Source organism: Fulmarus glacialis, unplaced genomic scaffold, assembly GCF_000690835.1.
Source record: "Fulmarus glacialis isolate BGI_N327 unplaced genomic scaffold, ASM69083v1 scaffold9307, whole genome shotgun sequence".
NCBI classification, from domain to species: Eukaryota; Metazoa; Chordata; class Aves; order Procellariiformes; family Procellariidae; genus Fulmarus; species Fulmarus glacialis.
The window spans coordinates 27,432-49,930 of record NW_009223858.1 but is presented as its reverse complement, the minus strand read 5'-3'; the positions used below and the strand labels follow the sequence as shown (position 1 = coordinate 49,930).

Sequence of the window (22,499 nt, the reverse complement as noted above, 5' to 3'; positions counted from 1 at the left end):
ATGCCCAAACCTTACAGTCATCAATGGAATTAAAACTTTGTACCTTAACATTGTCTCCTGCTCTTTGGACAGAGCAAGACCGTTGAGGCTCCTGGCCTGATCTTGGTGTTGGCCTCTTACAGAGCTCTCACACGCAGCTCACCGGATTTAGACATCAGCACATCCAGGCATGTCGATGCAGGTGGCAACCCATTCCCCAAGGCTCAAGTGGAATCCCTTCCCAACCTCTTGAGCTATTCAGGTGGTTGAACACTGATTTGAGCAAATCATCTCTTCAGCTACTGCTGTCATGAATCTACATGTGCTTATCTTATTCTGTTTATCTCTAACGAATCATCAAACACCTACTAATGCTGTTTGTGCATTACCAACATGAAACACAAGTGAGAAACTGTTTGACTACACAGCTTTTTTCCCTGAAATCTTTTGAGGTGCCAACTCTTGTAACGTCCAAATTTGTTTCAGATTCAGAAAAATTCAGTGACCAGCTTGATAATCCTTTTTTTTCTCCAGGTTGAACACTCACTTTAAAAGACCTTAACAGTAATCCTAAATTAATACATCCCTTGAGTTTCCATGGCAGTTTCAGACCTTCCTTTCTACTCACCTGTGAAAACGAGGTTTTACTCAGAGTAACTACACAAGTTCTGATACTATACATATTGTGTATATGCACACATCTTGATATTTAAAAATTCTTTTTTTTTTTTTTTTGGGGGGGGGGACAAAAATGGATCATTATTAGGTTTAGTAGCAGTAGAGGAGTAGTAGTATCATTATCTCCTTTCCAGGAAAAACTCATTTAACACCCTCTTGAGGCCAGCAGACAGTTCCCTCTATTCAAATACTTCTTCGAAGACGACTGTCAGAGGTCATGAGAGTCACAACACGTACTAAGTGATGTGCAGCTGGCATAGGGAAGCAAAAAGATGCTTTATGCTTCTTTGCTCCTTTCTGTCATCTTACAATATGGGCATTAAATTAGAAACCCTTATTTTTATCAGATCTGTATTTCACACATGTGGAGATGGTAAGTGTGATAAATTAGAGAACTGGGATGATAAATTATCATTCTCTCTGTCAGCCATACTTCTGCCCGTCTAAGACTTGAAAAATTCCAAACGCCTCAGTATCTTTGCAGAGATGCCCAGGACTAGACAGACAAGATTCACTGTTGATCTACTTGTTCCACATGAAAAATGTTTTTATTTTTAAAGCTGATTACCTTGAGGACCTTTTATTATCACTGACATTTCTTTCCTTTATCATCTTCTCATCCTCCAAAAAGGGGGACACATGAGAAGATACTTGGTTTTGTTCTGATACATTATGCATTTTTATGTGAAACAAATTTTCTGAAATGTGTTTACACAAAATTTTATTACATATGTGACCACATCGATTTTGGTCACTAAAAGCTTGATAAAAATAAAACAATTACAGTTATATTAGGACCTTCTCCACAATCTCACTGATAGATAATAAACTTAGGTATGAGTTTTAAAGGCATTCCACTACAGAGCTTTCCTTCTGCAAACATCAAACCCCATGACTGTCTTGGAAATGAAAGACCAATTAAAAAATGCACGTCAAAATAAATATTCTCAAATGTGTTTCCTAGTGTGTTTATCAACAGGACTGTATTCACGTTGGCAATCTTAGTTGTGCGGAACGGTTAATCAAAGTATCAAGAGCACCATCCATCTCAATTTGTCGTTTTGAACTTTTGTTGTCATAATATAGTGTTTATACAAACATAGTTTTTATGCAAACATAATATGGTCTTTGTGCAAACTTGCATAGAACAAGAGGCCTATCACAAGGCAGACTCCACTGCACTGTTGTTGTGTGTAAATATACTAGTATAACCTCTGTGGAAAAAAAAGAAGATCCATTAGACACAATTACATAGTTTGGCACAAAGGCTTTTTTTCATATGTTTTGCGTAGAGCTTCTCCATTCAGCAAAGAATTCAAGAACCTAGTTTGTGATGGAGCACATCATGTCACCCTTCATGCTTACATGTATTTTTTTTTCTGTTGAATGAAAATGTGGGTAATGAAAATAAAGAGAGACAGAGCTGTATCGTGGTCACCCAGGATCCTGGAACCATTCCTTAGCCTAAGAGTAAAAAGTAAATGAAAAGTGTATTTCAGGGCTAGATTTATCAGAAGTTCCACTTCGCTGAATAATTTTAATACCTGATATTTATGGAACCCACAAACGGCTTCACATTGCTAAGAAAAATTATTAATACTGTGGAAGAACAATTTTACCCTGACGAATTCACAGTACTAGCATTTCACATGAAATGTCATTAGTATCTTCAGGAAAGCAACCACAAAAAGCCTTGCAACTATACCCTGAAGAGACAGATGTTTTAATCAGTGATACAGGCACATTTATCCTATTTTTTTTTCTTCTAAGCTTATGTCAACTTAAAACACACATGAATCTGTGGCATTAATAACAGCAAGAAGGCTGTGGAAATGTAGAAAGTTAAAAATTTTTGTTGTTCCTTGTAAAAGTTTATAGAATTTCCTGCCTAAAATTGTTTTACTGAACTTATGAAGATGCATGTATAGGTTATTGATCAGGTTCTCAATCTTTCACCCTCCAGCTCCTTGTGTGTTTTGCACAGCTAGAGAGCCTGGGGATTCTGGGGCTGTTAAAGGATTGTGAGAAACAGTTTCTACGGAGAACCTTGGTAAAGTAAAAAAAAACAAAACAAAATCCATTGGGGATTACTACACCAATGTGTAATTTAAAGATCTTTAAGGCATGGCAGTGGTAGAGCTCAATATCTCCATCAAAATTCTGCCCATAAACTTAAGACCAGATTCTGATCTAATATCCAATATCTAATAGCTCCACTGACATCAACTGTGTATTTCTAAGAAAACAGATAAATTTTTGTTTAAAAGTAAATTACACTTAAGCAAGTGTAAAGTAAATAAAAATGTCTCACTGAAAGGAAACATGAGACATCACAATAAATAAATTTCAATAAGTCTGTATAAGAGTTCATGATTTCAAACTCATGTTACTTGTATACCCACTAGTTAAAATTTAGTTCTACCTGAGTATTACAGATATGAGATTCTCTGCCAGGAAACAAACAGTAACGTTTCTGAAAAGACCAACTACTTACGCCTCATAACAACTGTAATTATGCAAAAATTGAGGGCCAAATCCACCTCTGATGATGTCAGCAGAATAAAGGCAGAACCTGTGGAATCATAGCTGTATGGTATGAAACTATTTAATACAGTATTTTTATAGAAAATAAAATTGTTTTAAAATTCTATTGACATAATATACAGCTATACACCTAAGTTATCCAAACATGTGAAGAGCTGCAAAAACATTCAAATAGAAGTTGTATAAAAAGCAAAAATTGTCATTAAGAAAAGGAATTTAGCCATTTGTACACAGTAATTTTCTTCCCCTTCAATTTGCTCTTCTTTAGTTTTCATTTTATAAGTTAAATTTAAAAATTAGTCAACACACTGAATTAAGTATGTAGATTTTCATTTAAATAAATCAGTCAACAATTTTTTTATAAAGTATTTAACACTTCATTGTAGAAACATAGGCAAAATGACTATTATAACCAAAATGAAAAATACTGTTCAATTTAAAAAAATGTACTTAAACAAGAACCTGAAAAAGTTTATGATATGCATAACATTGTTCAAGCAAAATTGCACTAGTATTACATAAATCAAGAGTTTTATAAAGGCCCCAATATGGCAAAGTTTAGAAATAGGTAGTATGCATGCACAATAGTACAACAAAAATCTTTTATAAAACAGCAGTTATTTTTGTAATGCTTGTACAAAGGGAATAAAGAGCAACCACAAACATATTTAATCTGTTAGGTTAATATATTATGATAGCTAAAAGTCAGTCATGTCTAGCAGAGGAAGGAAGAGTCCTCCACAGTATATGTGTGAATAAGTCTTTTGTGCCTTTAAAGTTATGTATAAAATATTTCAATTCAGTTCAAACCTGAAAGAAATTGTATTCTTTATTTCCATCAAAATTAAAAAAGGTGAGTCAGATTTTTCCTCTTAGCAACAACAGAAAGCAGACCAGGTCAGAGCAAGCGCTGGAAACTGATACTGATGCTTTTCACTTTCAATAATTGGATTTTGATATTCAACCCAGACTATTGAAACTCAGGCTTAGGTAAGGTTTCACTGATATGCAATTTGGTTATGTTTTACCTCCGCAATATCACAGTTTATCTTCATTTAAAGAAACTGCTGTGTTTTGTATTCTTTAATATCTCTAAACAGGTATGACTTTTTTGTGATTGTCAAAACTGAATGCTGTGATCATCTGTGTGTGCTTAAGGTTTGGGGTTTGTTTTTTTCCCTACTGCTTGGTATGTGTTGGGGAATTATTAATCCGTAAGTAATGCATGTGATTAAGTGAATAAACACATAATGCATGTGTAGGCAATGCCTTCTTGTGCTCTAGGGTGGCTACTATCCTACAGGACTGTTGGAGTTCATATGCTTTGTCCCACAGCAAGTAAGGTTTCAGCTTCCAAGATATATCGTTACTATGTTCTATAAGGTTTTAATAAATACAAAGCTTGTTTACATGGTATATATGTTTAGTATATCATGTACAGTCACTGAATTTCTGAAACATAATCATCGTGTTCATGCAGATCATTAGATGTTTCATTTCTATAGTCTTGTTTACTTCTTGGCAACCTAAAGCTAATTCAAAAGCAAGTTATGTTTGTTTGTGAAAAGTTATCTAGCTTTATCAGGATCTGAAGGAAATTCTAATGGGCACAAAGAAGAGAGTAGACCATTCAATCATTCTTTCACCATTTAAAATAAACAAAATTACACACTGTACTACAGCTTCCAGACTACATAATGAAAAAGTGCAGATACCATCTTCATCGATTAAGTAGAACCAAAAAAGTTCATAGAAAATAGATTGCTCATTTTCACGCTACAAACGAATATGTTTGCAATTTTAACAAATTTAAAGGTGTGTTATTTCAGCAGCATTGTTGTAAATTGTACCGTAGTGCAGTTTCTTTTTCATAAAAATACCTTACAAATGGTCAGTCAAAAGTCATCAGCAAAAGAAAAACCCAGAAAACAATCAACCAAACAAAAAACAGAGGTAATGCTGATGCCAAAACAATTATAATACTGTTGGTACATAGAAAAGTAATCCTTATATTTTATACATTTATACAGAGTATAAAAGGTAACAGCAGATTATGCCACAGTCTCCCTTATCCCAATATCTATTTTCTTTGGAAGGAGTTCTCTTCTTTCATCAACACTTGCTAAGGAGCTTCGACAGTTTTGTCCATCCATGTATAACTTTGCATATACTGGATTGGCGTAATTTGTTGGCTGCAGAGAAATTAAGCATACATTAGATCAGTTGGATTAAACCAAAATAAACGTTTATGGAGATGGAAATGGTTTTGTTAAAGCAAGAACAAGTACACATAAAATACAATTGGACGTATTTAATAGATACCTGGACTTCTGCAAACCTGATGAGTTAATTATTTAGTTAAAAATTAAGTTCATGATGAGACATGCTATTAAAATAATCAATGACATGACATGCAGCACATTATGACATTAAAACCATAAAAACAATGACAAAAATTAAAACAAAAACCTTGAAAAATGTCTCTGAAGTTGACTTGTCCACCTTATTACACTGGAAGATTTCAGAATAGATATGAAGAAGTTTATAGAGAAGGTGCACTGTGAGACCATGTGACAAGTTTAACAGTAGAAAACTGCAACCAACAGTTTCCATATATTACCTGTTCTAAGACATCAGCATCCCATCAATAGCTGACCATGTTTTCGAATTCTGTGGCCCAAATATACAACATGATTTGACCAAAAATTCAATAACTTTTGTAATGTAAATTAAACTTTAATAATAAACCAGCATAACTGTTAATATATCATAGTAGTTACAGATTGAGAAGTATTTTCTCAACAATTTTGGTAGTTTGGACTGTAATGAAAAAATCTATTGAAATGAGTGGTACTTCAGCATAGGACAAGTCCATTTTTAATTCTGCAAAGCACTTCAGTATATGAGAAGTCTCCTGAGTCTGACAGCACAGAAGGATGTATAACATGGATGAAAACTTACTCTCCTATCACTCATGCTAAGGAGAAAACACTATCCAAGGTTTATCATGTAAACATCTTCACTAATTCCTTCATACTTTGTGCCTTTATTGTCTCCTAGAAGACCTTTGCTATCCAACTAGACATTCAGCTTTTTACCTACAATAACTGGAAAGGGTACCTTGCGGTCAAAATCTTCCTCTTTAACTAATGGAACAGCACAGTTTTGCTTACACAAATACTGAGTGGAACACCAGTAAGCTATAAAATAGGTAAATTAATTTGTTTGGTGTGTGTAAGAAATGGCTGAACTTTAAATTACCCAAACCAGAAGTGGGTATGTTTTCTTGACTTGCAAATATCCTGAAGTACAGCCTGGGTAACAAGGAATGAAAGATGTCTAGAATCTTAATTCTTCCTTTCCCTGTTGACCAATACCATTTCTGAGCCCAGGATTCAGATATTCTTTAGGCTGGCTAGCTATGGCAGCTACTCATTTAGTTAGTTAAAAGCTGCCTATTCCATTTATTACAGATGACAAAGTGATTGCCTAGGGTTTCAGACTTTCCTGGAAGGGAGTCAGAAAAAGGTGAGTCACATTTATTTAAAAAAAAAAAGAAAGAAAGAAGAAGCTACTCTTCTATATTAATGGAACATAAATATGCAATCAACTGCTCTAGTAATTTATGAGAGCGAACTCTCAGTTACACCTGTCTTTACATTTGCTGTAATGATTATAAACAGAAATTTAGGAAAAGAGAAATTTATTTTTATTTCAATTGACAGGACTTTTTATTTCATTGACAATCATTATTAAGGATGATAACCACAACAGAACAGAGACACTTGGCATCTATATAGTGCCTTATGGAGTTATTAAAATTATATATAATAGTAGGGTCTGTCTCACGATACCTCTCTGAGTGGGTACTGATAGCATAATGCAGTACAGTGAGGTACAGAAAGTAACTGGAGTGACTTGAATAACAGCAAGAGTTAATGTTAGAGATGGGCATACACTCTAGCTTTCATCATCCATGGTTTTGTGCTCCATCAGAAATATTATACCCTATACAAATTGTTAAACTGCCAAATACAACATATTACAGTCATGCAAGAATGCAAATGGCACAAAAGATGAATATATATACTCAGGCACATGAAAATGAATGTCATATTGATGTCCCTTTTTAATATTTTAAATTTCAATGTTTGCAAAAATCATGCTAAATTGTAGTCAAAATCTGATGTTTTAAAAGTAACTATTTTATGATCAAAATTGATTGAAAGCTGAACAATCAAACAACGCATTGCAAATATTAAAGGAATTTGTTCATTTTAGTGTGTATGAAATTCCTCTATAATAAAAGGACTTGTTTTCATTTCTTTGGGAAATTCTTTCAGTTTGATAAACTTCACTAAATGCCTGTAATTACATATAAATTGCAAATATATGAAGATACGTGGCTGTGAATGCTATGCTAAACTTATATAATACTATGGAAAAGCATCACATTGCTTACTGGTTTTGCATTCCTTTGCAAAGACACATTTGCAGTTTTAGATCATGTTACAATGATGGGTACAGATGAAATTTTGTATGCAGAGGGAAACCCTTTATTTCAAATATAAAATATATAATTTACTGTCATTCTTCTTGCCATTAAAAGAAGAAAAACAAAACTTAAAACAAACAGAAAATGCCTCTATTCAAAAATGACAGACAAACTTTCTTTAGAAAGGGGCTGTGGTGGAATGAAATGGATTTGAGTCATCATTTCTCACCCCTGTTGATAGTGGTCCTTTCAAGTCAGAGTTTAGGTAGATTGATGGAGCTGTGTGGGGAAGCTTGAATGCAGTGGGCCCTCCCCCTATGTATCTGGCCTGTATAAACAGAAAATTTTAGTTTCTGTGCCAATAGAGCATCTTCCACGTGTACTTATCAACACTGTTAAATAAACAGTGCAACGATTAAAAACATTGTTTTAGAGTGATCTACAATTAGAAAAAAATCTATTTACAGGTATTCTTCAGCATGAAACATTCTTGCATTCAACAAAAGAATAAAATTCAGCATTTTAAAATCATTTTGCATTAAGGGTTAGAGCCAGACTTCACAGTAAGCATTGGCTCAGTTGCTCTTCCTCCAGAGTAACTCCATTTTCAGCTTACCTCTTGTATTCAGCACACTGACTATGCGATTCAGCGATGACGTTCCTAGAGCTAACGGTAATCCAGTTATTGCTTTGTCAGAAATGCCACAGAATGATGGCTGCCCTTTGGTGTATGTCTGATTACGGAGCTCTAGGAAAGATATCGCAGCATTACCCCGTTCATCCCATGTCACATCACTCAGGGAGTTCAATCACTGAAGAGTGGTGCTGCAGAAGTGACAGCATCTTTTACAAGAAAATGATAATACTTACTAGCTTTGTATAAACATTTAATCTATCTATCCAGCCAGGACTCTGAATTCTTTATGCCTTTGGAAGTTTTTGTGTATGAAATAAGTTAGTTCCATATGTATGCATACGCTCTTTCATGCTTCAAACGGTAGACTGTACAATAAGATATGGCCATTCAGTATTTGTGACTAGACTAAAAAGATAGATTGCGATTTGGCAACTTAAGGCAGATGTGTCTGTGACAAAAACCTCATTTCGTAGTTTAGTTCTAACTCTATTTTGGTAAAATGCAGGCACTAGGAAAAACGTCCATCAGCAAGCATCAGACTGCAAAACAGCTGTTAATATATACATGACATTTATTCTAATGAAATCTAACTTGCCTTTATATTCATTAACTAAATCTAAATGTCATTGTTTTATGTTTCTATTAATTACATTTAAAGTCAAAACCTTTGTAAGACATAAAATAGGTAGTGGTTTTGCCACTAGAAAAAGAAAAAATTACCTTTTCTGCATTTACAGTAAAATCTGAGGCTAAAAGACCACCTTCACTGTGATCATGGCCCACCTCATACATGTTATATGATGGATTGCCAATTTCTACATTGATTCCTCCATTTATAATGGGTTGTCTTCTGATAGTTTTTGTCCTATAATGCATAAACACAAAAAAAAGGTAGTCACTTTTCAAGTCATTTCTTGGATGCCTCATCCTAAAATAGTACAAATTTTACTTTATTTCTCTTTAATCATTAAGACCAACAGGATAAAAAAGTGTTTCCTGCAGAGACAATCAGAAAGCCCTTCCATTTTTACACAAAGTAGCAATCTCAGTCTATGTGTAGATCTCACATAAGCTGGAAGTAGTTTTTTATTGTTTTCTCAGTTTGACTGTAGTGGCATGAATTCATAACAAAGTGCTCACTCATTGTCTATAACCCTGAGTTCCTCCTATTATTTCCAGATTTCCCTCACTTCCCAAGGAAAGCCTTGCAAATTCATTGCAGATTCCCTGCAGTAATGAAGATGGAGCGAACATGAGTCATGTTCCCTTGCTCATTCATTTCACTTCCATTTGAAATCAGTTGCCCAAAGTCAGTTGTAATCTGAGGACAAGCAAATGGTTTCATTACGATGCATTAAAAATGTATGAACTTCTCATAGTTGCAGTTGGTATCCCCTGCCAGTGGTTATTGGAAAGCTGAAGTTCAACTTGAATTTTTTCAAAGTTTAATAAAAAATAGAGTCTTATTTTTAACCTTGAATTAGACATCAGTAAAGATAAGTGATTGAGCTGAATTGTTTTAGTTGCTGAATTCATTTCTTTTAGCTAAGGAGGTGATTTTAGTTTGAGCAATTGAAATAACCTCAAGCAGGTAATTTTTCCCGATGCAATAGGTTCTCTAGAATTACAAGGGAATAATAGGGAGGTCACAGTCAGGGTGGTAATAGTTGAGTCCTCTTGTTTGGTTGAGAAAGATGCAGTCAGTGTCTGAAATCCAATACACTAAAGGATCTGTGCTTTTCACAAATGGCATAGAAAAAATATTTTCTAAAATAAGCACTTATCTGTAGCCTACAAGTGTTGAACATCTATACCTAGTTTAATACATGACAGTCTTCTTTGAAGAGATTAAAAAAAACCCTAAAATGTATTTTCAAATATAATTTTAGGAAAAAGTTCTTTATTGATGTTAGTTCTATTTCTCTACTGAAGATCTATTATTTAACAAGTTATTTTCAATAACTTAAACAATTTACAGACCAGCAACTGGTTTTCAGGATTACTTACCTTCGTTTCCTTTTGCAAAGAAATAGCCCAATTACGAGAGTAGTGATCAAAGTCACCAGTAAAACAAGAGGAACAATGATTGCAATGCTCCCTACAACAGGAAAAGGAAATATCATTGAATACTCACAGCCACATCTAATAATTTCATCACAGCTGTAAACCGGTTAAATTAATTTAAAAAGAATAATTTCCCTCACCAACAAATGCAATTTCATGTGATGAGCTTCACTGATTTGAAATTTTAATGTTGATCAATAAAAAAAAAATCATTACAGATAACAGTGTACACACAAGTACTTTCATCAACAAATCAGGAGCTTCCTCTTTCTGGATAGCAATATACTTTGGACTAATTCCCTGCCCGCATTTGCAGCGATACCATATGAAGGTGTGTGGAATTGCTGAACAATTTGGATTGGAGTGGCATGGCCGCTGACTTTAACTGCCACCATCATTTTCAGTAGTTTAAGTCATGCAATTATTAATTTAAAATATTCAGTAGACATGGCTCTGATTGAAAAATTCCATTTAGCATTTATATGTATTTATTACTTTTATTTGTGAGAAAATAAAAAGTAGTAAGCAATATTCATTTCTAGATGGTTGGTGCATTCTTGCATTTTACTGCATTGTACTTGAGAGCCAATAATTTTGTTGTGTTGATATAGGCAATCAAGGAAGCTACAATAATGCTTAATGTAGCAGAAAAACACTGCACAGATCAGACAGCGATGTTAAAGGAGAGGAGGGAACAGGGAAGAAGAAAATGGGCTTAACATTATTTTGGCAGCTAACTTCACTGAAAGAGACTACCTGCAAAAATAAGGTCAGCAATTGTACCCTTCTAAGAATTTCTCAACTTTAATGTAAGTATCTGGCAAGAAAGGAATACATGCAACAAATAATTTTATGTTCTAAAAAACTGTCTCTTATAAACTACAGGAATCCAGTATAAAGCCAATGTGGAGTGACATGCATTTCCTTTAATACCACAATCCTTAACTGGTGGAGAACAAAAATATTGCTGGTTGTTTCATTGGTTACATTTATTGATTTATTAAAAAAGTAAGCTGTTGGCAGTCTCTGCTCTACATTAAACACAGTCTAAATAAAGAATTGAAAAAGACGCCTTGAATTCTGCCTGAAGGATTACTGAAAGCCAAGTCAGGTTGTCCGAGGCCTAAAATGAAGTACTACTGAATAAGAACTTGAAGCATCCTGAAGATTCAGCATATAAAATAGCATTGTTGTGATGTCCTTTAAGATAACACTTGATAAATAACTGGACGAAGTTCTACTTAGGAGGCAAAAAAAAAAAAAAAAAAAAAAAGAGGTTCATTATGTCTTGGCAGGTGAACATTCAAGAAAAAAACCTTGAAACAGCCCACCAGGCATGAATTGCCATCTGGTGACCACCACGGTGCAGCCTGGGGTCTGGGAGCAGGCACAAGATGAACACCCATTTCCCAAATCATAGCAGGTATTTTCCTCAACATGAAATACTGATCTAGGTTCTGGCTGCTTTTTTGCCCATTTCCAGCTTGTAAGTGTTATTTCACTTGTCTGGATCGCTAGGAAGATTTCATCTAAGCATCAAGCTGACCTGAATAGTGGGCGATTCATTTTACTGCTCCAGTTGGGTTAAATGTGACCGAGAGATGTACAGCAGGGTACCATCAGCATACTCAATGCACCGCAGGGAACCTTGTCCACTTTAAACTGCCAATAGTGTAGCAATACCATCCTTTTATGCTTACAGAGATGTTTAAAAAAATACGACAGGAGCTATTCTTACTTTCAGGATGATTTTCACAGTAGGTAAAATTCAAACCTCTGCAGACAGCCAATGCAAAAGTTATGAACTACTTACAACTCTATTTTTGATGCTTTCAGTAGGACTTAAACGGTCAGAGGTCTCGTACTTTTTCTCTGCTCAGCAGTGATATCACTAAGAACTTGCAACTTGATACACTTTCCTTAGGAAAAGTGCAGGCTAGCCCTTGAAGCAGTGAGTGTATAGCATATGGCTTGCATCCAAACCACCTCATGAAACACTAAACATCAATCAAAAAGTTGAGAGATCTATATTTGTGTTTGGTTGTTTTGGGGTTTTGTTTTGTTTTGTTTTTTTTTAATACAGGTAACCAGCACATTTCATGACACAAACTCACATTGTGAATTATCACCAGGTTAAAATTTCTAAACTGAGCAAATTTGACAAGCGATAGCAGTTATTTGAAGTACTTACTTGTACTGATATTGTCAGACTTGCTGCTTTTGGGAGCTGGCCTCTCACACTGTGTGCCTGACCAGTTGGCTGAACATCTAAAAGGATCCAATTAAGATGGTAAAGTTAACAGATGTCAGCCATTAACACACTAACCTATTAAAGAGACCACCAGCACCTTCTCAAGAGCTACATGAATGACAACAGTGATTCTACAAAATAAACAATAAGCTTCATGGAAGGAGTCAGCAGTACTCTGCCATGGCACTTACAACATTCTGAGTACGTTTTTAGTGTAAAACTACAGCTTTGTATCTTCAATTCCTGTTATTATCACTGCAATCTTCATTCCAGAGTTCTTTTCTAAAATTCTTGAATAGTAAAACAACAGGCATAATGAACAGTATATTAACATCCTATTAAACCAACCACCACCTACAATGCAATAATGAAGGAACACTTAAGCCAGATCCACGCATAGCCAACTTAGTCCAGCAAGGCTTATTTGCTAAGGCACTTTATTTGCACCATATTCTTTTAGGGTCAGCTTTGATCTAGAAGCTCTAACAGCTATGTCCATATTGCACAAAGCATATCTGACTGCACATAAACTACTGCATGCATCCAGTAACCCACAGCATCCATACCAGTCGGTTCCTTCCACAGTTCTGCCGTCTCCCATTGCTCTGGATAACGCAAAGTTTACTGTAGAATAGTTCTTACAGACCTGGTTGTAATAATTTACTTGAACAACTGAGACCTATCTTTGATTAATATTCACAAATTAACTGAAGTTTCTCTTTTCTTTGCTTTCAGATTTAAACATGAGTACACAGTTATTCTGCTACAATTTCTTTGTGTGAATATCAATATGCAAATATTTCTTCAGCTGGGATTCAGAATGCTCTCTATGCATACAAGCAAACACAAGGAGTCCAAGTATGCAGACTCAGCAAATCCATCAAAAATGGAAACAAATACCTGAATGAAATTCAATTGCTTATTCATCCTGCTGTAAATATAATTAAGTATACTACAGAACCTCAAACTCTCCTTGTGGAAACAGCAGGAAGTAGTCACTTTTCATCTGCTTCTGTTGCATATTGTGCAATGAATCATATTTTTTCTAAGTACTCTTGAATTATTTATGAATTTCAACGTGGGTTATCTTTAGGAAAATGCAATAGAGCATTACCTTGCATACAGTTCTAAGAACTACTGTTATCTGATGCCTTTCTAAGGATTTAACAAATTGCAGAGTTTAGAGGTGGACATGCTTAACGACTGACATTGTTCTATAATACAAAAAGGTTTGGAAAGGTACAAAATATTCCAGACAAAAATTGTGGAATTCTTAAAGGAGAGCCCTAACCAGCTTTGCTGGTGATGCTTTCAACTCTCTTTTGTCTTTGCAGATCACTGCAGAAGAATGGCTAGTTTTTCTCTTTGTTCCTAAGCCTATTCCAGCACAATCCAACACTCAGATAAATCCCTTTACTGGGTTTCATATTAAGTTTGAAATTTTTTGGGGGGAACTAATTTCATTTTTGGAAGGATATGTTATGAAGGTGCTTAACTCAAACTCTACAGAGGTAAGGCACAGATGGTCTTTAAAAACATGTTTATTAATTGATAGCTGATTCAAAAATTTTCACACAATAGATAAATTGCATTATAATTTAGAAGTTCTTCATGTTTATTGAAATAAGTTTGTTTACTTAAATAAACATGGTAAATACACACTTAAATTTCCTCACTGCAAAGGAACCCCCCAATTACTAATTAATTACACGCAATATGGTTCACAACGACATATTTTAAAACTGAACCCAACTGACATTTCCACTCCTGCTTATCACCACTTTGGCACATTCTAAGTCACATGGAACACATGACTTTAATCTTTTAAAAGATGCATCTGTTCCATTTTTTTACAGATCTCTTTTAGCAATTACATCAAATGAAAATTATTACACTGACAACCTATCTTACTAAAATATTATTTAAGGAACTTGTTTTTTCAAAAGATCACTATTCAACCTACAGCTGCAAAATAAATATCTCCATTCTTGTGGAGTATAAATCTTTATACTTGGAATATTCTACTGGGTTCCAAACTGTTGGCATGTGACAACCACGAAATAGTGTCTTTATATTTCTTACTGGAAGTTTTGCATCATTGCTGTTGGGGATTCAGCTCACGTGATTAAAGCTTGTTATGAGAGGCAATTTTCATTTAATACTATGCTGTTGAAAGGGAAAGATTTCTTTGAGAGTTAGACATATCTTAACTTTGTACCTAAATCCTTATATTGAAGATTTCAAACGCTTCCACTGTATAAGAGAATCATTACTATAAATCTGTCTTTAAACAGTTTAAAGAGTATAAGATAGCAAGACTAGAAAAGAATCACTATGAAGCATGCAAGTATAAGCTTATGAGAAAATTGTGTATAATGTACAATTATGCTCTTCAAAATCTTACAGCAGATATGACACCACAACAGCTGGTGAAGACAGAAATCCTACAGCTATATATGTAGTAAACAGAGGAACAAATTAAGGTAAGAATACTAGCAGTTCTTTACCTATCTTGGCATTTTAATTGTAAAAGTCAGCAATATTGAAACAATTCTGAGGCATTTGATAAAAGCCTCATAAAAACATGACAGCTAGTTGCCACTTCATTTTCATTTTTTCCAAATGCTTGCTGTCTCCAATAAACTTCCAAGGGACTGCAGCTGACAGGATGGCAGTCATTTCCTTCTGTACTCAGAGGTAGAATGATTGCCCTTTTATGGTCCAGCAAGCTAGCAGAGACTTGTCTTGGGCAGACAGAATAGAAGAAGAAATAAAGCCCAGGAGAAAGGTATGTTGTCTGCAAGGGAATTTGACACAGAAAATTAGCCGTGAGCAGGCACATGAATAATGATGGGGTTTGGACATGGACAACTGTTCATGTAGGAACATGGGAAATGAGCAAGTCTTAACCACTTTCAATTGTCTTCAGATACCGTAGACAGAAATTGTCTATATATAATAACATTTAATGTCTATATAATAAATTTTTCTGATGTTAGGACATTTAAACTCAGACTGCTCAGTACCTAGCATGGAAACTCACTTCTGGTGCAATTTGAGGCACAGCATTTTGTACCTTTCCAAATCGTTTGGTACCAGGAGCTTTTGTTCTGTAGCATTGGCAATAGTTGTATGTTCAGAGACAGGACATTTGCAGTATGGGCAAACAAAAAGGCATTAACGAAGCAGAACTACATAAAGCCACTGGTTTCATTGAAGACATTCATATTATCAAGAACTGTGAAGAAAGAACAGTGATAATGCCTAATCTGAGCTACACATAAACAAATACAGATGGAAACAGATGGGGAGCTTGACAGTGAAGGACAAGCTGGAGTCAGCAGAGTGGTGCAAGGTGCTACTGTGAACATCTTAAGCTGCAAATCTCCAGTTTCCAACCGAATCCGTGAACAGACCAAAGAGCAACAATATCATCGAGAATGCCAACATAAAAACTGAAAGTGAATGTAATAAAGAAAGGTTGTACATGGTCTACTGCCAAGGTCATTAATAAAACTATGCTACAGCCCGCTCTGTTACAATTTAGTTCTACGTTTAGAAAGAGATGACTGCTTGGGAAACACGTTCCGAGATACAGAATGCCTACACGATAGGAATTATTTATTTTGAGGAAACAGTATGACAGAAGAGAGATGTTTTAAAAACTTTAAACTGAAATTATAAAGGTGTCCCACTTGTAATGAGGAATATTTAGAATGAAGATATTTACATTTCAGAGATTGATCACGCTGTTGTTACAGAATCTATTCATGAGAGAAAATGGGTGTCTCCTCTATTTTTGTAACCCTTCCAGGTCAGCGCACTGAAACACTCTAAACTCAATTATATAGGCACTTGACCAAAAGGAACCATTTCACTATGAAATGTCTGAACAAATAGAAAAAACTAGGAAAAAGGCTAATTTGGTGGCAGTGTGCAATTTTTTTCATTTTTGTTTCTCTTTTTTTCCCTTTTTTTTACGCCACAGGCATTGTCATAAAAATATAATATAGCAGGCATAATATGCAGTTAAAAGTGCTTTTGTAGACAACTGCTTTCCAATTCAATATACCAGTGTGTATCACAAAATGACAGAAAGCAGCATTGAAAGATTAGTCTAGAAAGCATAACAGAATCTGTGAAACAGTCATTACAAAATAGAGGTGGAAGGGGAATTGAAAACGTTTTTTACCTATAAATGATATTTCTTCATTATACAAAGTAATTTTCTAACTTTGCTTTTCTTTTCAGTCATGGCATAGATAGTAATGTATAGTAAAGCATCCTAATGAAAGTATCCAGCCTTGCTATTTTAAGAACACTTACATTAAAATTCCACTGGAACATGTCTTATCATCTTATCATTAATATTTAAACTATGTGTAAAACGAGAGAAGAGGACATCTGGATTATATTTATTTACTATCTGTCTTAAATTGCATTGAAAGACGTGAATCAAAATAATCCCTTTTTCCCCCGAACTGTGTAGGATGATATAGGATGACAAAATCCTTGCACTATACTAAATCACTAAACTATTTCTTATAATAAATTTAGCAATACTTTTGGAAGTATGCTTTCTTCATACAGGGAGCTGATATTATAAAGTTATACTCACACATAAACCCTCAGGGATACAAAGAACTTTCATAACAATGAAAGCCCAAAAAGTCCACCCCAAATTTGATCAACAGCACATCTTGTACCTTCTCCTATATTGTAGGGTTTAATTATTTTCAAATAATAATTTTTCCTTAATATTTTATACAAGAACAGACCACATTTTAGTACTTTTGTCTAATGAGCATCACTTGGTATCTTTATAAGGAAAACAAAATGAAAGAATTTGATGTAGAAGCTAAGGGATAGAAACTCTACAATGTTACTTGAAAATGAAATACAGATTACCTTGCAATCCAATAAATTAAGATTAGGAAAATTGCATAATCCAAAAGCAGGCAAGACAACAGAAAATTACTTTTGAGGAACCTGAAGAATCTTAAATGTAGTAACAACATACATGAAAAAATAAAGTATGACTTTAAACATGAATTTAATTTGTGCACGACATTACTAATACAAATCATCATTCACTGCACGGTATTCACTGCAAAGAAACAAGTCTTCAGATGCAACTCAGCCTCTATCATCCCAAGGTAAGAAAAAGAAGTAATTGAGGGTCATTAAACTTCATGCTATTAGCAAGTGTACAGTATGTACATATGTGTACAGTACATATGCTATACAAGTATTAATATTATTAACACAGAGTAAATATATAAAAAATAAGCATATCTAGATGACTACTACAGCTGAAATTACACTGAGCAACAAAGCAAAAGGAAAAGAATAGATTGAGGTGGTAAAAATGGGAAAAGAATGAGAAATGACTGGATCAATAAGTATAGGACAAATCACATTTTTTCTCCTTCTCATCGAGGCAAAGTAAGCAGTGATGTACAGCAGCAGCTACTACGCAAGTTTTATCCGAACAATTTTAAACTCATGGACAAAGGGTATCTGCATTACAGCCTAGCTAGTAAATGTTCAATGAAAAATATACATACTCCTCTTTTCCAAGGTCTTGTCATTTCTTCCATTGACAACCACTCTTCAAACATCTGTTTGCATTTAATTCTTGAACTAATACTAGTTTGCGACACAGACTGAATGACAGATCTTCTATAATATAAAGTTATAACCTGCTGATTATGTTCAAATTCAAGACATTTATAACAAGGTGTTTTTAGTTGAAAAAGAAAGCTCTCAAAGAACTAGCATAATACTGTGAAATTCCTCTTGTAATTGTAATTGGGTAGCTCATTAAATATATCCTAGGAAATCATATAGAAAACATTTATTGCAATAAATGCAATAAAACTTTCTGTTCTCTGACTTATACTGCCTGTCATCGTTACAATTGCCTTCTACTCTTGGGCAGTCTTCTCAACACTGCAATTGTTCTAAGCTGCAGTAGCTTTTTCTACTCAACCTTCAGAAAATGCCAGTGAGGGGATTGCACGGTGCAGTCTTGTTCTTGTCCACAACCAGACTATGGCTGGATGTTAACCTTTTTTTCAACGGAGGTCTGCCATAGTTATGAGTTTTACATTTACTTATGAACTTGCATGTACTTACAGTATTTGTACAAGTCATATGTATACTTACATAAAAACTGTTCATATTTGAGGATTTCTCAACACGAAAGGAATGTCAAGAGGTATGTCAGGAATGTCAAGGTATAGCATCATAAGAATATGAGGTGGAGGGAAGTTCCTCCATCAAGAGGAACACACTCTTTTCTTTCTGATTTCCATGACATGAACTCATGCACACATGGGCACACGTGTGTGTACACACACACACAGACACACACACAGTGTTTCTCTCCAACCTACTGGAAACAAAGCTGGCAAGAACATGTCTCTTGTTTATTTCACTCCTGCAGGAATTTTTTTTTAATGTATTTATCCATGTTGTTTCCACTTCCAAGCTCAAGCTTCTTGTTCTCACTTTTAAGAAATTTCACAACTTGTTCTCTCCCCATTTGTTCACTATTGTCTTTAACATATTACTCCACCAAAATTCTCAGTTTAGAAATGAAGTAATTTATTCTTGCTCCACTCTTCACTTTTCAGTTTCTTCTGCTACCAAAGTTATGCTTTCTTTCAAGCTCCTCTACGGGTGCCTTTAATTAATCTGAAAGACCACTGATTTCTCTACCTAATTCGCTCTCAAAGTCATGCATCTGCTTACTGCAAGCAACTAAACTATCCAGGATGACTTATTCTTCATTACAGAAGAAATGATGTTCGTTCTAATGTAGAAATACAACACCCACAACCTGAAGCCCTCTGAACAGTCAACACATCTAGCCACAGGCAACTAATTTAATGCTGTACATTGTCCTCTGAATTTCTCTCTCTGTTTCTGATGACACCTAGGAAACAGAGGCTCAGAACCGTAGATACACAGAATTGCACACACATCTATGCTGAAAGTAACCTAAGAAGGAATTAATTACTATCTTCTTAATTAACCAGGAGAATATAGTCTTATTTGTTTCACCTTAAAGTCCTCAGCCACAGTGATGCAGCATTGCTCAAAAGCTCATTAGAGCATTTAAAAACGTTCCTTGAATTTAGTTGGCTTTAGTTAAGGATCAATATGATTTATATCTTCTACTAGTTTTGATTGTAAACTTGTAACAGAAACTATCCTTCATTACATTTCTATAATGCCTAGTGTAACGGGGTTATGATTCAATCACATTTATTTGCAGGTGCTATAATAATAATACCAATAGACCACATCTATGTGCAGATGCAAATAATAATAGAAATACAAATAAAAAGATGGAATTATAGCAACTTACAGTTACAATGACAGTATAGAAGAAACAAAGGTGAGAAAGGATAATATTCTGTACTAAAGAAATTGATAGAGCACTGCCCATGTAACAACAATAACCATCCTGTGTACTTAAAAGTTTTAATTTTTTTCCAACTGTCTTCATTGGTATAATAACAACATATAATCTCTCCCTAAACCTTGCTTCTCTTGCATGAATGTACATGCAGTTAGGTATTTAGTGAGAAAGAAAGAGAGAGGAAAATAAAGGTAATTATTAAAACAAAAGACAGACTGATAGAACAGATGGAACTGACACTTTGTGAAATAAATAGAAAAAGCATCTCTTGATTATTTCCCATCTGAATCTGATCTCCTGTTCATTCCGTTTTCAATGGATTTGTGAAGTGACTGGAGCAATTCAGACATATCTCAGCTGCTTCTAGCGTTATGCACATCACACACACCCCAACCCATTAGTGAGTAGTACTAAAGATATCCTTAAAAAACTTAGTATGTGAATACTAAAAAGATAGTAACTATATGTAAGATAATACTTTTTTAAAAGACACCCTCAGTGGTACATTTTTCAGAACAGGTCAGTACCTCAAATTTTAACATTCTGATATTAAATTCTCTCACAACCTGTGTTATTGAGCAAGAAGGACAATGGGGGAGGGGGGGAAGAATGTTCTTTCTATTCCTAAAAATAATGCTAAGAATTAATAATATAGATTGCATAGGACCTTATATCCAAAGAGATACCACAGTATATTCTGCATCTTTTAGAACCTGACAGAGCATTCTTTGAAACTGGAGACCAACTTCACAAAAACCTTCCTTTTTCTGGTGGCTTATATGCAGCCACAGTGAGGCCTTAATTCATTCCTAAACTGGTTAGGTGAAAAGCACAACTTCTATTTCCAGTGTGCACCTAATATTTACTGCATTCAGGTTTAAAAAAAACTTGAGATAGGAAGATAAAATAAAAATGTACCCTAACAGTACAGGTTGGTAAAAGGAGAGTATGTTCTTATGGGCTTATAGTTGTTCTGTATAATTATGGCTTTAGGATTGCCCTTTAGAACAGATAAATCTTATTCTCCATTGTCTTTACTGAATGATAATAAGGGCTTGATTACGCATAAAGTTTGCATTCTCAACTGATCTGGCTGTGAGATAGAGAGGAGTTCTTGCTGAATGAAAATAAACCCAGCCATTTCCTATTTCTTCTAAAAATCACCCTCCCATTAATTGGAGACTGGTTAAGAAAAATGTTAGCCCTTATCTAAGTGTCTCTCAGAGACCAGAGACAGATGTCATAGGTAGCGTGGCCAGACATGCAGGTTGGAGGGATAAACCATTTTCCCTAACAATGGAGCAGAACTTACAGAGAAAATCTTTGAGACTCTTGTTCGCTGACACAATGACTCCCATGAAGCATGGGAACAACTAGAGCCTGAACTGAGGTTGGCAAGGAGAACTGAGACATACGGAGTTACACTTCTTTCTATCACAGTTACTGTCTTCAACTCCATCAAACAACTTCTATTTGCTTCTCTTCCCTTCCCTCTAAGCCACCTTGGCTTTGTAAAAAAAAGGAAACAATTTAGAAGATTCTCTTAACAATTCCTAGACACTGGCAGTGGTGGCCATTCTAACCCAACAATCAGACTGAAGAGACAATAGGGACACTAGTTCTATCTATACTTATATTCTGAATGTGAAGAAGTGAATTATGTACTTATGTATGACACACAGAGATACAAACCGTTCCAAGCAACCGTGTCCCACACAAACGCTGATCAACAGACCCACTCCATACTCTTCAAAGTATAAGAAGTGGTAGTTAAAAGACTAATCGACTTTCCAATGGATTTATGACAGCTCAAGTCATAGAGTTTCATTGCTTGAGAACACTGACGAAAGGAATTGTGATCATATTTTTCAAAAAAATTCACCATACCTAGTCACTGTCATTGCTACTCACCAAACAACCACAGCACATCCCCACAGCATTTTATGTTTTCATAAACCATGCATTTAGATGGGATAAGATTAAAGCTGTTGGAGTTTCATATTTTATCCCAAGTCTAGGTGTTTGCCTTGTGATTTCAATTCTGAATTTTGCATCACAATTGCTGAGCAAAGCTATGTTCATCTGACTGGTATTTCATATCTCTGTGCATGTTTGCCTTACAGCATTTTCAAAGACTAAGGTTCTTTCTTTCCCTGATGAGGATTAAAATTTTCTCTTTAAGAAATAGACCTAAAATCCTTCAGAGAAATAGAGCATACAAATGTATCTATTTTATACATTTTTTTTTTTTAATCAGAGGAGAAGTCAAAGTTATAATGTAGTTCACATAGTTTTGTTTAACAGTTTCTATTTTACAGCATTATTTCTATAAACTTAACAACAAGATTTCTGAATACAAGCTTAACTCCTGAAGTGGTACCTAAATAGCTCTTCTCTTCCTTTCCCTGTACAGATAAGAAAT

At 34.8% G+C, this 22,499-nt stretch overlaps 1 protein-coding gene across 1 annotated transcript in view; it reads right to left on the bottom strand.

Annotated features, from left to right (window-relative positions):
- Positions 1-4,736: 4,736 nt before the first annotated feature.
- LOC104079798 (low-density lipoprotein receptor-related protein 1B-like) overlaps positions 4,737-22,499 on the bottom strand; it is a gene marked incomplete at its 5' end in the record, with an annotated part of 44,760 nt that continues 26,997 nt past the window's right edge. The window contains 4 exons of the mRNA XM_009581953.1: positions 4,737-5,393; positions 7,926-8,024; positions 9,054-9,198; positions 10,341-10,431. Coding sequence (XP_009580248.1) covers positions 5,253-5,393; positions 7,926-8,024; positions 9,054-9,198; positions 10,341-10,431 — 476 coding nt within the window. The remainder of the gene's footprint in view (positions 5,394-7,925; positions 8,025-9,053; positions 9,199-10,340; positions 10,432-22,499) is intronic.